This window comes from Lonchura striata, chromosome Z (genome assembly GCF_050655825.1).
Source record: "Lonchura striata isolate lonStrDom1 chromosome Z, ASM5065582v1, whole genome shotgun sequence".
Classification (NCBI taxonomy): Eukaryota; Metazoa; Chordata; class Aves; order Passeriformes; family Estrildidae; genus Lonchura; species Lonchura striata.
In genome coordinates, this window is record NC_140740.1 from 17,881,691 (window position 1) to 17,898,830 (window position 17,140).

At 38.7% G+C, this 17,140-nt stretch overlaps 1 protein-coding gene across 9 annotated transcripts in view; it reads left to right on the forward strand.

Moving 5' to 3' along the window:
* PCSK5 (proprotein convertase subtilisin/kexin type 5) overlaps positions 1-17,140 on the forward strand; it is a 229,498-nt gene that overhangs the window by 134,397 nt on the left and 77,961 nt on the right. For all 9 annotated transcript variants that reach the window (XM_085566214.1, XM_085566213.1, XM_021541528.4 and 6 more), the window contains 2 exons: positions 11,881-11,998; positions 12,995-13,183. In XM_085566214.1, the coding sequence (XP_085422340.1) occupies positions 11,881-11,998; positions 12,995-13,183 (307 nt within the window). The remainder of the gene's footprint in view (positions 1-11,880; positions 11,999-12,994; positions 13,184-17,140) is intronic.

Sequence of the window (17,140 nt, forward strand, 5' to 3'; positions counted from 1 at the left end):
TCTATAAAAAGACCTTCCAGTCTTACAGATACTTCCTGGTATTTTCACATGGTACTGGCAGCCAGTATCAACTCCTATTCACTCCTAATGCTCATACACACAGTGGATGGAGCAAGTGAAACTGAAGGTTTGAGTTTAGCTATTGTAATCTGCCAGCAGTTGTCAATAAGACACCAAACAGATGAAGGGGCATTGGTCTGTGTAGGAGAGAGGAGTGCCATATCCTGTGCAAGCTAGAGTAGTGTTTTTTTCTGCTTGAAATATTAAAGGATGACCAACCTGGCTGAACAGGTGGATTTGGCTGGAACTCAGGAGAAAAAAAAAGAGTTTATCATCTTAGGGAGACTACTGGAAGCATACTCAAGAGAAGTACAAGGATGTCATGAGTTTATGCAGTGAGAAAACTGGAAGAGCCAAAGCCCAACTAGACCACAATTTGGCTCCTGCAGTAAAGGCAATTATAAAATGTTTCTATAAATGCATTGTATTGTGCAAATACAATTTCTATAAATACAATGTGTAATACATTGTTCCTACAAACAAAGGGAGGGTTACGGGTAGTCTCCATCCTTTATTGGTTGCAGGGGGAAAGACATTAAAAAGGATGAATGGCGTTGTTAAGTCAGGACCAGAACAAAATTACTTCAAATCACAGAAGGCAAAAAAGAGAGTTTATTGAAAGTAGCATACCTTTTTATAGTCTGACTTGCTAAGATGAAGTATGATTGGTCTCAAAGTAAAAACCTTTCACAGTATTAGTGAACTATGTACAACACTCTCTGGAAAAACATATCTATAAGCAACATGAACAGAGAGATAATAATTGTTTTCATTCTTTCTCTTAAGTTTCCCAGGCTAGGCCTGGGAGAATTCTCTCCTTTCTCTGATTGAACTGAGAATATCTACAGATGAGGAAACGGATGAGGTAGTTAACACCTTTTTACCTTTTAATAGCTCTCCAATAATAAGACCCATTTTTCTCTGGGTACCTGAACTGGAAGATGGGAATGGGAAAAATAATTAAACCCCCATAATCCAAGGGGAAATGAACAGTGACCTGCCACACCACTTAGATATATACAACTGTATGTGATCAGTTCTATATAGGATCCATACAAATATAGTGGGGAGCTGGTGCAAGAGCTCACCTCTGTCAGTCATTTACCAGCAGTCCTGGTTAACCAGAGAGGTCCCGTTGAAGGGTCTAGAAGAAGGATCTGGGGTCTACAGACCTGTGAGTCTTACCTCTGTGCAGGGAAGCTTGTGGACCAGTTCATCCTGAGTGTCATAATGTGGCATGTACAGAACAACCTTTGACACTGTTTCCCACAGCATTCTCCTGGAGAAACTGGCTGCTCAGGGTTCAGATGGATGCACAGTTCACTGGATGAAAAAAATGACTGGATGGCCAAGCCCACAGAGTTAAATTTAGCTATAATTACTGGTATTCCCTAGGACTGAGTACTGGGACCAGTTCTGTTTAATATCTTTATCAATAACCTGGACAATGGGATCAAGTGCACCTTCATTCAGTTTGCAGATGGCATCAAGTTGGATGGGAATGCTGATCAGCTGGAGAGGAAGGAAGGCTCTGCAGAGGGATCTGCTCAGGCTGGATTAATGGGCCAATTAGTGAAATGCAACAAGATGGCATTCTGGTACACTTTGGTCACAACAACCTTGTGCAGCACTTCAGGCTAGGAGAACAGTGGCTAGGAAGCTGCCTGATATAAAAGAAACTGAGGTGCTGATCAGCTTTAGCAGATTTGGAACATGAGCCAGTAGTTGCCCAGGTGACCAGGAAGGCCAGTGGCATCCTGGTTTGGATCAGGAATAGTGTGGCCAGCAGGACTGAGGTAGTGACTATTCCCCTGTATTTGGCAGTGGTGAGGCTGCATGTCAAGTCCTGTGTTACATCTTGGAGGCCTCACAACAAGACATTGAGGGTTGGAGCATGTCCAGAAAAGGGCATCAGAGCTGTTGAGTCTGATGAGGAGCTGTTGAGGGAGCTGGAATTGATTAGCCTGGAGAAAAGGAGGCTAAACAACCTTATCTGTCTCTGCCTGAAAGGAGGTTGTAGCAAGGTGAGAGTTGGTCTCTTCTCACAAGCCAAGAACAAGAAGAATTGTGACAGGGAAGTTTAGATTGGATATTAGGTAAAATTTCTTCTATGAAAGGGTTGTCAAGCATTAGAACAGACTGCCCAGGCAAGTGGTGGAATTACCACCCCAGGAAGTGTTTAAAAGATGTATAAGTCTGGCATTTGAGGACATGGTTTAGTAATTGACTTGTTAGTGTATGGTTGGTGGTTGGACTTGATCATAAGGATTTTTTCCAGAGCAAATGATTCTGTGATTCTAACTAGGCAGCTGACAGCAAACATGTTCTTGGAAAAGGCAATCTAACTCTACATACGTGATTGTCCTTAACAGATTGGTGGATATAAAGTCTGAGAGAGATGTTGTCCTCACATATGTAGGCATTAGCTTTCTATTAGCATCAAAGCTTCTCATTTACTTTTTGGATCTGCAACACTCTGTTTTCTGTTCCCTCTGAAAAGCAAGGAATGAAGCTGTAAAAATGTAAAAACAGAGTTTAAGCATAAGCTTCAAGCCTGTTCTGGAATGCATAAAGGAAAATGGATGGACATGCATCATGATTTTGTCCTGAGGTCATATATTGTAAATCAAACTTACACATGTTCTAGAATATACACTGAATGACTTTAAAGCAGTAGTAACAGCAGGTGAAAGGCAAAATTAGGCTTTGATGTTCTACTATAATCACACTAAGAATTGTCACTAAACTATGATCAGGATAGCAGACAAAGAATTTAAATTAGTGCCTCAGCTCAACAACTGAGACAACTTCCTGTCTGTTTGTCGTAGATATAACAGTATATTCAATTGCTAGATCTGCAGTCCTCTAGTATTCCAAACATTGCCAAGTGGACTGACAGCTCTAACAGGATGCACACCATGAGATTGATAACCTTTGACATTTTTTCCTTTTAACAAGCCCAACTCAGACACTGATGAAAACACTGTAAAGAATTGGGGCGCAGGGAGGAAGCGGAGGTTTGAAACTCTTCCCCTGTGGACTCACAACCATAAGAGTCTGCCACTTACTGGGAAATATAAATTTCTGTTTTGCAGTATTAAGAAAGAAGAACCAGGATCAATGAATTTAAAAATTCCTGATAAACTGATACAGTTCTCCAAAGCAAAAGGCTTTAATTGCAGACACTGAACACTGAATTTAAAAAAAAAAGTCCTTGGAAGTTACATGTGTTTGTATGACCTCTTTATATATTAATTCTCAATGTGGTACAGTTGTGAGAATCTTCTAGGCAAATATCTACCATGCTTGTATCCCTTCATAGTAATAGTCTTTTGGATGGGGTAGGTCTGTCTTTTTTAAAAAAACAACAAGCACTTGCATTTATGAGCATCAAAGTTCTTCTTCACTGCTGTTGCATTGCTATAATACCTTGCAGTAGTTACAAAACTGATGGTAGTTTTATGATCAGAGTGTGTCCACTTTAATGGAACTAGGATTCAGGCCAGTTAGGAAGCAGATCACACTATCTACAATGTAGCATTTTAAGCACTTAATGTATCCTGTCAGGATGTAGAATTTCATGTAATAATAGGGAAAGATAAGGGTCTACATAGGGCAACTCAGCTCAGTTAGATGCCTGCAGTTATTTATAATAGTATCCATTTTCCCTCCAGAAAAATCAGCTTTTGAGGATTTGCTTTAAGCCAGGGGATGCAGAACCTCACCTACCATACTGACATTAATGGCCAGCTATTTCTATTGACTTGGCTTACTTTTTAATTTCCTTTTGCTTCAGGTTACTGATCAGCATCTACAGGGATAGCTCCACAGGGATAATGTGAAGTTGGCTTAGTTGATTAATAATTTCTCTAGTTATTCTGTTCAGCATCATAATCATAATAATTAAACAATTTGCCACACACTTTTTCTGTGATTTACTGCATGTTTATATATCCTTTTTCTGACAAAATCTGCAGCAGCAGTATGCTCAGTCAGGAATTTAGTTTTGGTGTAAATATCCTGCTGGAGTTGCAATACTTCAGGACACACAGAGCCTCAGTGTGGGACAGAGCAAGAGATGCCATGTGTCTGATACACCTGATAGGACAGAAATGTTGTCTTTGTGTCTCCTGCTCACAATCTGTCAGGATTTCCAGTTACAGTGCCTTTGACTCACCTGTTATCACCTGTTCTGAGATGAAGACTAGCACAGACACTCTCACCAAAATGTGTTTTTATTGTTTGATAGAATAACATCATATTTGTCCACTTTTGAGATATCAAGGAATCCTAAATATATCTCCTAGGGTGAATTTACTCCTAATAGAGGAGACAGGTACATTTTTTTCCAAGGTGTTGCACAATGTAGTCACAAAATACATTTTTGCTTTAGAAAAAGTTGCAAACCACCATGTTTTCCAGTGGATCCTCATGCTAAAAATATTTTAATTCAGTTCAAAATATGACTACTGTTAAAAAACTATAGCTTATATTACTGTAGATGCTCCTTAGCCAGCTTTATTTCAGCAAACATTTTTTTCACCCTTCTAAACTTGGGTAATCTTCAGATTTATTCCATTCACATAAGCTGTTTTATTTCAAGTGAATCAATGTCTTCAGTAAAGGCTTTATGATTTACAGCCACATGCTGCTGCAGAGAAGCCATAGGATCCTGCTACAGAACTTTCATAGCAATCACCAGTCAGGTTTTCTGTTTCCATCATAACTCTGATGCTTCAGAGGCAGAGAAGTAAGCCAGTCTTCCTGGTCACTCTGCTGAGGTTTTCAGCAAAGCTTACTGGTGTTTTCTCTGACTCTGGGTAAGATATCCCCATATGCAGGGTACAGTCTATGTGTGAACACCATGTGTTCTGAAGACTTCATTAACTTGGTTAACTCATTTCTAAACAAGCTCTAAGAAGTAAATCAGGAGCTCTTGGCATGGGAGAATTTGTTATGGCTGTGCTTGGTAGTCATGGATGCTCACTCCTGATCACAGACCAGCTGAATTCCAAGACTAAGGACCTCTGCCTGGAAGCCGGTAATGCTCATGAGAGATGGGAACTATTTGGGTGATAACGTGCTGTCATACTAGTAGACTAGTGACTCTGACAGCCCAAAAGTGTACTTTGCTTCTAGTGCCTTATGTCAACCAATGTCTCCCTAAATAGATAAAATATGCAAGGATGTGAAGGAAAATAGAATCTTGGATTTAATTTCTCAGTGTTTTAAGATGATGTGTTCTAAGCCTATTTTTTTAACGACTGCACAACTTCATAGAAGTGTCAGAGTTACATACGAGCTACTCAAAAAGGTAGACTGGTTACTGGAGCTATCCCGCTAGTTTTTCTGGGCAGTCTGTATTTTTGTTTTATCAATTAATAGGAGCTTTTTGGCAGGAAGAAAAATATAAAATCCAGAAGCCTTTTCTTTTTTTTGTTTATAGCAGGTAAAGCCATGCTTAATATATTACTGAAGAAATTATTTGTAATAACACAAAAAAGCAGAAACAGACATAACTGGAATCTCAATAAAAACAATTTTTGAAGTATTCTATTAGCACCTTCCTGATTATGAAAATGTTCAAAGGCCTGAAGCACCTCTGCTTTGAAGAAAGGCAATGAGGGGTGGGGTTGTTCAGCCTGAGGACAAGGCTCTTGTGAGACCTTATAGTGGCCTTTCAATATATAAAGGGCTCTTAGAAGAAAGACAGAAAGAAATTTTTTATTAAGGTCTTTTGTGACAAGACATGGGGCAATACTTTTAAATTGAACAAAGATAGATTTAGACTGGACACAATGATGGACATTTTTATACATGGTGCTTGGTAACAGTCAACATGTCTTTACAAGGGGGAAATAATGCCTGACAGATTTGGTGGCCTTCTGTGACAGGCCTACGGGACTGATGGACAGGGGCAGAGCAGAGCAACTGACATCATATACCTGGACTTGTGCAAAGTGTTTGACATTGTACCACTGAACGTCCTCCTCTTCAAATTGAAGAGACATGGATTTGATGGATGAACCACTTAGGTGAAAAACTAGTTTAAAATCACCACACATGCAGAATCGTGTCCACTGTCCACATGGAAACCACTGACAAGCAGTGTCACTCCATGGTCAGCACTGTGGCAGTTACTGTTCAACATCTTTGTTGGTGACATGGACAGTGCAATCAAATGCACCCTCATTAAATTTGCTGACAGCATGAAGCAGTGTGGTACAGTCAACGCACTGGAGAGAAGGGATGCCGTCCAGAGGGACCTTGAAGCGCTTGAGTTTTGTGAACCTCATGGAGTTCAACTACACAAAGTGCACGGTCTTTACACCTGAATTGTGGAAATGCAAGACACACCCACAGGCTGGGCAGAGAAGTGATTGAGAGCAGCCCTGTGGAGATGGATTTGAGAGTAATTGGTGATGAAAAACTCAACACAGACCAGCAGTGTGGACTTGCATCCCAGAAAGCCAATCCAATCCTTGGCTGCATTTAAAGGAGTGTGGTCAGCAGGTCGAAGGAGGTGATTTTGCCCTCTGCTCTGGTGAGATCCTGCCTGGAGTGCTGTGTACAGTCCACAAGATAAGAGGGACATGGAACTGTTGGAGCAAGTCCAGAGGAGGGCTAATAACTGGATATGACTGGAGCATCTTTGCGAAGACAGGCTGAGAAGGTTGAGGCTGTTCAGCCTGGAGAAAGGAAGGTTGTGTGGAAACCTCATAGCAACCTTGCAGCATCTGAAGGGGGCCTACAGGGAAGCTGGAGGGGGACTCTTTGTCAGGATCTGTAGTGATAGGACAAGGCATAATGGAAGCAAGTTGAAAGAGGGGAAATATAGATTAGATTTTAGGAAAAAAGTCTTTGCTGAGAGGGTGGTGAGACACTGGAACAGGTTGCCCAGGGAGGTTGTGGATGCCCAACTGTGTCAGTGTTCAAAGCCAGGTTGGATAATGCCTTGAGCAACTTGAGGGGTAGATGTCCTTGCCCATAGTAGAGAGCGTTGAGGCTAGTTGATCTTTAAGGTCCTTTCCAACCCCTTAATATTCTACGATTCTGTGATTCTATGATTTGAATGGTGAGGCACTGGAACAGGTTGCCCAGAGACACTGAGGATGCTTTATCCCTGAAAGTTTCTCAAGACCAGACCGGACAGAGCTTTCAGCAGCCTGGTGTAGTGGAAGGTGTCGCTGCTCATAGTGGAGACATGACCTTTAAACATCCCTTGCAACCCAAATCATTCTGTGCTTCTATGATCCTGTGATAGAGAGAGGCCCTTCAGATTCTTATTGTGCATCTTTGTAGCTGCCACTTTTTAAACAAATCTATTAGGCAACTTTATGTTTTTCACAACCTTCTCTAGTATGGTGATAGGTCTGAGAATTCAATCTTCCCCCATCCATACTGAGTCTTTAAAAATTCCTGAATTTCAGGGAATTCTTTGAGGAGGAAATACTTAGTTTGCTGTTGCATTTGGTTTTAGGTACAGAAATTGAGGTATTGTTCTGTGTAAAATATAAAAATACAAATAATGTGCTTAATTTGAAAACCATGAGGGAGTTGGTTTCAAAAGTAAGAATGAAAGCCCATGTTCTTGTGCAGTTGTGTTACTGGCTTGTAAAGCAGTTATGTATTTCAGAAATCACACTCAGTTATTAGAGGTTACTGGTGACAAGTTGACACAAAATAGGAAAATGGCTGAAGCAAGATGAATTATTATTCAAGACCAGTGTTAGAGAGAACATGACAAAACAAAACAAGCCATATCATCATGACATTTTTCCCCTTTTTTGTCCCTTTAATTATTGTTAGACAGTTGTTTTTCCTTGTTGAAACATTTTAATATTCCAAGCAAATTACAGAAAAGCAATATGGAATTGTTAGAGCATTATAGAATTAGTTCATTCTATTTGCAATTAAAATGCAAATGTAAAAGATTGGTGTAGATCAGTTGAAAGCATTTATGGGTGAGAGTAATTCAAGAGGCTCACATATTCTAGTTCTGCAAAGCAATATTTAAGAAACCATAGTACATTTTAAGAAACCATGAACATTTTAGACTCCTCTTCTGTGAATCTCATTTTAGATGAAGATCCTGTAGTAGCATAAATGGATAGATCATTATAGTTCACAAATCAAACAGATTAGTTGAGGAAACTGCATATTCCTTATTTGTCACACTGAAATTATTACTGTTTCTCTCCTGATTTAGCATTTGATATGTGTACACAAAATGTTTATATTTCAAATACTGCTTTCACATTACATAGGATATGATATATAAAAGGCCAGAAATATAGTAGGGAGAAAATTTTATGCAAGCCTTTTGTCACATGAGTAAAATAGCAAGGAAGGCTTAGTGTTTAAGTTACTGATGAGACATCTTGATGACAGGCAACGAAACTGCAACCTAGCAAATCAAGTTTAGCTACACTGGAAATGTATTTTTAGTATCTGGGCCAAGTTTATCTGAAGTCTGCATGATTCTCTGTTATGATTTATCAAAACCAGCTATTAATATTTCTCATAGTCAAGTCAAATGGGAGATACATCCTAAATTCAGATTTAAGGGTAGCTTTTTATGTAAATGAGAAAGTTACTGAATTTTCAACAGCAATTTCAGGCAAAAGCAAGGAGATAGTGAAAAATCCAGGGAAGTCTTTCCAGCAGCTCCGAAGACCTTGTTTTCGTGGTGCACTAATGAGGAGTTGCAGCAGGGGTAAATAAATGGATTATAGCCTTGAGAAATGTTTCATCTTTAAGATGAAAACTTGAAAGATTAAAGATATCAGCTAAAACTTAGTATTTACTTTGTGTAGTGAGAAGCAAGTTTTTCTCTGAAACATGATTTTGCAGAAATAAAAATGATCAATTAGTACTGCTGCCTGACTGGAGAGAGAATTCAGGACAGCTTTACCAATGGACACCTTGGTTACACAAGAAGATCACATTTTCAACCCTTCAGCTTAGTAAAAGCAACAGTCTATTCCTCAGCTGCCAGTTTACATTGTATCAGCCTCGTGTTTGTGTTTCAGTTGTGAGGACAAATATCTTTGTAAAGATAAAAACAGCCCAAAACTCCTTCTGACAGGTAATGATTGCTAGCAATAGCTGAGCCCAGTAGCAATTCACAATAGTAATAATGTACAGGACATAGGTAGGTAGGTGTAAAGTCTGGCGGCATTTTACACTTGCAGGTAGCTTATCTCACTCTGCAGTCATCATAACCTTTCAGATAGTGCTTTTGATTAATCTGGGTTAGCAATGTCAACTCAGTATCTTTTGCATACAAATCAGTTTCAGGCATTTGCTAGAAGGCGTTTATAGTTCTATGTAGACCACCAGGTTGTTGTTAACCTTTGGGACAGGAATCTTGGCATATGGCTCACAGGAATACAAGGATGTACACATATGAAGAAGCACAATTTGAAGGTAGTAGAGAGAAAAATCTGTTTTCTTCTCTAAGACACAACTACTTTGTTTAATTGTGATTCTCTCCTTAATTGCTGTCATTTGGTCTTTGAAAATTATGGGCCTCTACTGGTACCTTCAGCTGCTAACCAACCCACTGGATCGAGGACTTTGAATTGGAAATGTTTTGGACAGCCAGATGTCAGTCCTCATGGGAGGAGTTAAGAGTAACCCTGTCTATCAGGAAGTTTTTATTTCATTGGGAAGGCCTTTCAAGGAAAAAAAAGTATTTATGTTTCAACTGAAAAAAAAACCATCAGGTGCAGAACTTATCACTATACTGCTGCTCTCATGCAAGAGATTTTAAACATTGAGCCATGGACAAATAACACAACCACAAAACCTTGAGTGGTAGTTTTTTCTCCCGGATGAAAATTCTTCCTAAATTCTGTCTTCTAAGTAATTGTTAGGTTAGGAAGGATAGAAAGCTCACTCCATAGATTTTATTTGCATTTTTAATGTGCATACTAGGGAAAAACATTCTGCTGGTAAATAGCTTAAAAGTCACATAAGTTCCCATCTGAAGGTCACTGACTGGTGGTGGCAGTGTTATATGCTTTTCCTGCCCTTATTTCTTGTCAAGAAAAGGTGAGATGAGGAGAATTTTGGCTCTTTGAGCTCAGAAGGTGGGTTGAACATACAGCATTTTAAAACCAGACAGCTTGAGCTCTAATTCAATATAAGTTGCTAACTGTCAGAAATTAAAAATGCATTTTCCATGGGTTAGCTGAAAAAAATTTCCATTCATGAAAATTTAATCCCTTGCTTTTTGAATGTACTATACATAGTAACTGTTTGCAGTTACACACTGTGTGAGTTAATACTCTTGTTCCTCCCGTTTGTCTTCCAAGCAGACAGAAGAATTACTAAATAAAATTTTAGTGTAAGAACAGGCTTATGTCTTCACAGATAAATATGCACTCATTATCAGATGCAGTGTTTGCAAGATAACATCCAAGACTAAGGACATTTCCATCACAGGAATCTTCTTCATATGCAAAATGTTCATCTAAGCTCTCCTTGTCTTTGTCTGCTCCACACACATATAGAAATAGGACATCTCTTTCCCTATCCATTTGTTTCTTGAATACATAAAAGAGAATTCAGAATGCTGAAGGAAGGCTGAATGTATTTATTTTCATATATTTTAGTTGTGTTTCATTTTGGAACACAGTGCTTGCCTTATATGGCAGAAGAGCTGCATGTAGATGTCTCCAGAGGAAGATTTCCATGCTGTATGCATTTTGGTTTGGGACTCAAAGGGAAGGAGATGGGAAGAAAACCAGTCCATTACACAGTCAGTACACCTTGCTGTATTTTTCATTGAAGAATCCTTTTCATCTGGCAGTTTCAGAGAGTACTAGATAGTTGGAAGATCTGGTCCTTAAGCTTTGGACTCTATTGGTTTGAAAAGGCTGAGGTTTTTTCACATAGAGTCCTTTGAATTTTGGTTTGGCAATGAATAGAGATTGCCTTCACAAACCCTATACAACATGCAATTGGAAGGACTTACACCATGCTTCATTGCATTACTGGCTAAACTTGCACTTACAATTTTCTGTGGGTTTCTGTGGTAGCAAGAAAAACTGATTCACTGATATTTGCCATCTAGACTCCTCCTGTGAAAGCTTTTTTCTTTCACCTTCTGCTGTCAGAACTTTATCAAGAGCACCAATTTGTTACACTGGAATGTTATGGCTAGCAGCCCTTCCAATTCATCAAAACCCTTTTGCAAGTTTCTGTTTAGATTGGAACAGCAATCAAAAACACCCAGCTGATTCTGTAAGTGCTTTTCACCCTCATCAAGCAGACAGCTTTACGGAGATGGTGGATCTACCTAGTTGGTTGGCCAATGGCAAACATCTGTATAGAGGAACAGAAGAGCATCTACATGCTGCTTACACTCAGGGAAGTTCAGAGAATACAAGTTACAAAATGGTCTGTTCCTTCTCAAGTTTGTATCATCTTCCTTGATGCTTGTGTTTGGTATTTGAGTAATGGAAGTAACCTTCTTCTCATTCATTATGCTTACCCCCTTGTCATACAAAAGGGCTAAGCTAAATTGAGGCACATGGACAAAGGGCAGCCAGAGGCAATTTCAGTCACTGGAATTCTGTAGTTCTCATGGTAGGCAGTGAAGGTGGTGCCTCATGCCACTTCTGTAATAAAGCAGTGAACAGATTTGTTGTAACAACAGTCATTATTGTTCCTGGCAATGAGATTTTGGAGCTCTGAGTGAAGGTAATGAAGAAGAGAAGTAACTCCTGTTAGGAGGTGACACTCTTGAATTAGTCTATGATGAAACACAAGGGTTAATGCTATAACTGTATCCATTCTGTTTGTACCTTGCAGTGAGCCACCTTTATGGATTTGGACTGATGGATGCTGAAGCAATGGTGACAGAAGCAGAAAAGTGGACAACGGTGCCTCCACAGCATGTGTGTGTGGAGAACACAGATCGGCAAATCAAGTAATACCTGCTACCAAAACTCTTGCTGGCATAAACTTATGGAAAGAAATTTGGTATAATTTACCCCTCCCTTGCATTGCGTATAATGTATCATTTTTAAAGCCATACCAGGGAGTCTGTCACATTTACAGATGTAGTCCATGGGAAAAGGCCCTAGTTTAAAGAACATTCCAGAAGGTGAAGGTATAAAACAGAGTGGCTAATGATGTATTTTTATATAGATGATACATCAAAGAAGAAGAATATTTTGTTGAATGCATTTCAGTCACCTTTGCAACAGTCCAGTATGTAAAACACAAATATGCCTTTGAAACTGCATGTTATTGTCTCTCTCCAATAGTCTTAGAAGAGTCTCTAGTTCAGAGGCCAAAACTGAACTGCTTTTCACTTGCCAAGCTAAGGTCTCTATGCAACCAAGCTTAAGCAAAATTCTGTTATGTGCACTCCATGGATATGGAGACAGCATCAAGCATGATGCACATTTCCAAAGCACTAAGAATATTGTTTGATAATTATATTTGACAGGCTTGATCCATAACAGGTATAGTCTGTGAGGATATCATGCCAATTTAAACCAGCTGAGTCAGATGCCTTTTCGTAAAGTTAGCATGTAATACTTGCTTTTACGTAAACTAGGATTAGCTATGCCAGGCATTTCCTGGGGTTTAGCAACCATCTGTGATCCCATGACAGTCTCAGCAAGTCTCAGCTGGCCACTAATCCACAATAATGCTCTGTCCCAAAGGCTTATTCCTCTTTTACCTTTTGCATGTGCTTAACAGAAACCCAGGCAGTTGGCATTAGCCATTATCTGCAGTGAAATAATTACCCTATAGTAGTATTTTCAGCTAGGAAGTACACATCAAAACTAGTGATTATAGGCTACTGACTCCTCAGTTGTCCAATACTGTCATTCTCTACTAAGCAAAAAAGATGGGGTTGTGTATTTTACAAAAAAAGTGAGAAGTGCTGATGTTTGCTGTGCTTCTGTTGTAGAACAATACGACCTGACAGCATTGTCCGTTCAATTTACAAAGCCACTGGCTGTTCAGATAATCCTAACCACCATGTGATCTACTTGGAGCATGTTGTTGTACGTATAACTATTACTCACCCTCGACGTGGAGACTTGGCAATTTACCTAACCTCTCCTTCTGGAACTAGGTCACAGCTCTTGGCCAACAGGTATAGTATGACAATCCAATTTCACAGTACAGTCAATATGTAGAGCCTGCATAGACATGTCAGTGTCAGCAAGAGAAGTCACATCATTACAGCAGAGATGCTAGAAGACACAGGCTAGTTATTTTTTCTTAGAGAGATGGGCAGAATGAAGTACAAATGAACTCAGAGATGACAATCTTAGTAGAAAGGTAGTGTTAAAACTGTAGAATTCCAAGACAAAGATTAGTCAATTTCAATAGTTCTTGTTCTAATCATTTATTAGATGGCTGGAAAATGTGAAGAAAACAGACTCAGTGTTCATAAGGAAGCTGAATCAAAGTGTTTCTACATATCACCACTTATTTTTTGATTATCTTTTTTCTTATCTTTATTTTTTGATAGCAAAGAAAATCAGACAGAATGGTGTATATTTACTACTATTTTTTAAAAACCCTGATGTTACCTGTTTCCAAATCCTTTTTTTCAAAGTAAACATACTCAATCCATGAAAGGCTTATAGTAGGACAACACTGAAAAGTAGCACTAGCACTTTAAATTAAAAGATTCCTTTGTAAATTGCAGATTAAAGCTTTTAAAAGTTAGCCATTGCCTTATTTTTTTTTTTTTAAGTTAGACATCAATTCAGTGATGGAGACTTGCTTTCAAATATCCAGCTATTTTAACAATAGCTACTAAGATCAATCTTCTTCCTCATCCTGTCACCTCTATGTTATGTTTTTGGAGAAATGGTCAGTGCGTCAAATTGTCTTTTTTATTCTTCTTACTGAACTCAGACAAGTATCTCCTTGTCCAATGTATCATTGGACAAATGATAAGTGGAGAGAATCATTAGTAAACTGAAAGACTTCTCAGTGATGATTCTGTTTCTCTGATCTACTAGCAGAAATTTTCTTCAAAGAAAACATTGGCAATCTTTGCCATATAAGTCTTGCTAAATCCATGGTCAAAAACGCCACTTCCTACTAGACATGGTTAAGGTATTAAGAAACCTCAAAAAACTTTCCAAATTTTACTTCAATTACAAATATGCAAATAAGTTACATTTGCAGTAAGAAATGTTTCTATACTTCTCTGACTGGCTAGAAATCTTCTTCCTGATGGGACCATAGTATAATAGGTAATTCTTTTTCATTGATGACTTGATTTAGATGACTGCTATTCTGCTAGACACAGAGCATGGCTGCCACAGAAATGTTGATGTTTACTAATGTATCAAAAACTGCAAAAAATGCCATCTATCAAACCTGTGTTGTGAGAGCTCTTCTGCCATCGTGCACAAAATTAAAAAATCACAGAATTAATATTCCTAGTCCTACCCATCAGGACTTTTAATGAATTGAGAGTGGCCGTCTTTCCAGACTGCTTTTCATCCATGCGTCCTCAGCCAGAAATGCTGATTGTCTAGCCCTGGAAACTTGCATGCCCTTCTGTATCTCAATGATAGAAGGACTTACATTTCCTCTTGAAACAGAGACTTTTATGGAGACACTTGGAGGTCAAATGGACTTGGTTCTGATTAAACTGTGAATATACATTTCCATTAGAGATTATGCTAAATTAAAAGAAAAGGTAAACTGAAAATACTCTTCAAGCTGTATACACTAATTCACCAAATGGAGAGAAAGTTGTCCTGGAAGTTTGGGGTCCTCCAGTATATCTCCTGTGTTCCATTGTGAGTGCTGCCATAGGTTGCTGATAAAGCACATAGGCACACATATCTCTATTCCTGCTGCACTACTGCACTGAACAAAGAATTTGTCTTCTGTTAACCAGTGTGAGACAGGTTTCTCTTATTAATTATGAAACAGGCTTTTGTTTTTCTATTTGAAGAAACCCTTCTTTAGTTTTTTCTTCCATTTTCATGCAGTAGTTTTTTCTCCATTCAAAATGAAAAAAACATGCAAGCCATCCAACTAGGTATCCAAACAAAACAATCTTGTGTAAACCCAGTGGTCTTAACACAGCTAACTTTTGGCTCTAGTCTTTCAAGTGCTGCAGCTGACTCACAGCAAGTGGGAAATACATTCCAGGATTCACAGTTCACCTCTGGTGATGATTGGTGTGTGGAATAGGTACAAAATTTAATTCAATCAGTGTCTTTGTAACCCCTGCACCTTAAAAGTATTTCTTTTCTGTACATGCAGTAGAGAAAGGGAATGCAAATAAAATAAGAGGATGTTCACCTCTTTCTTATATGATTATATCAGAAGACTAATCAGAAAACAAATAAACCTGAAAGGCCTTTTCACATTTTGTCACTTTCTAGGAAACAAATTATTCATGACAGAGCTCATAGAGTCTCACCAGAAATTCCCTTCCCATGAACACTTCAGAAATATATGGACTTGCCATCACATTGGACTGATGGACTACTAAATAACTCTGGGCTACCAATATGCAAATTCTAGGTCTGAAATACCTAGAGCCTTCATGAGGCCTTTCTTAGGGTAACGTGAGGGATATGAACATAATACTTTCTGAAATGGTGTTTCAACGCTTACTTTATTTGGCCTTGTTGTAAGAAGTCATACAGCATTATGGTAGTAATTTCTTGAAATTAGGAGTATGCTGTGTGTTGTCAATGTATATGTTTTAGCATCATAAATAAATCTTGAACTAGGATTGTTATTCTCTAGTTGTTATTCTCTAGTATGAAAAATTAGTTACGAGGCATTTGATTTTTAAAGTATCAATAATACTGAGTATCAGTGAATAAATGCATTCATATGTAAGCATGCATGGAGAGATACATCGGCAACAAATAGTTTGTTTTCTCTGCTATAGGCAAGGGCTCCAGAGGCTGTTGTACATTGCTACTACCTGACTGAGATATTTTTCTCAGATATACAAGACTTTTTAATGTACATGCACAGGATTAATAGCAGCAATACCAGCTGTTTTTACTGAAACCAGGGAAAACCCCATTGCTTTACATGCAATGTAAAGCAGTTACACATCTGGGTTTAATTTGAAACAGTTTGCTTGGTAAAATGTTTTTAAGTGCACAAGGTATATTTTACATGTGCACTTCTCCACCAATTCTGGAAGAAAAGTCATTGTGTGTAATTTCTGGTGCATTGACAAGTAGGTCCCTCAAGGCAATATTTGGCCTTTTTTCTGCATATTTTATCCTTAATGTTGGCACCCCCTAAAATTACTTCAGTAAGAAAACTTGTTAGTCAGAAACAATGTGGATTCCTTTGCAGGCATTTGGTGGATAACACTGTCGCTGGTTTAAGCCTTATGTGCATTCTTCAAAATCTGCATTACAGGGAACATCTGCTTTGTTGTTTGGAAAGTACTAAACATGATTACATTGGATGCGCTGCACCAGAGGAAAATACAGGCTGGAAGTGTATTGGCTGCTGTGAGGATGAGGCTAGAGTTAAGTCCAAAGTGGAACAGTATCCACTTTCCAAAAACAACTGGCCAGTGGATTTGGCAGAGTGGGTTTCTGAGTGTTTTTTGAGACATACCAAGGTCAGTTCTAACAAACATTCACTACAGGCAGCCTATGGAGGAAAAGCTACATACAAAGGGAGTAGAAGAAACAAACTTGGGGCTCATTTGTCTCCCACTGAAGTCATGGCTTATTTAATTCTTGCCCTTTAAATTTAAAGCAGCTGTTGCTATTTGATCTGCGTAACTGAAATATTTCAGCCACATGGTGGCAACTTTCCAGGCCACTAGCTTCATAAGCTTATATGGCCCTGGTATTAATAATATTTCTCTTCAGTACCAAAAGAATGTATCTTAATTACCATCTTTTCCTTATCATGAAACCTTAGACAATCAGTGAATTTTAATAATATCCTCCTCTGCAGAACTCTTAGACCAAATCCAAGTTATTCTTATCTAATCTTACTCAGTTGTTTGCTGCATAAAATGCCTTGGTGATCTGAAGTAGGGGAAAACTTTCTTTATAGGTATGCATCTTTTTTCCAGCTTACATGTTAT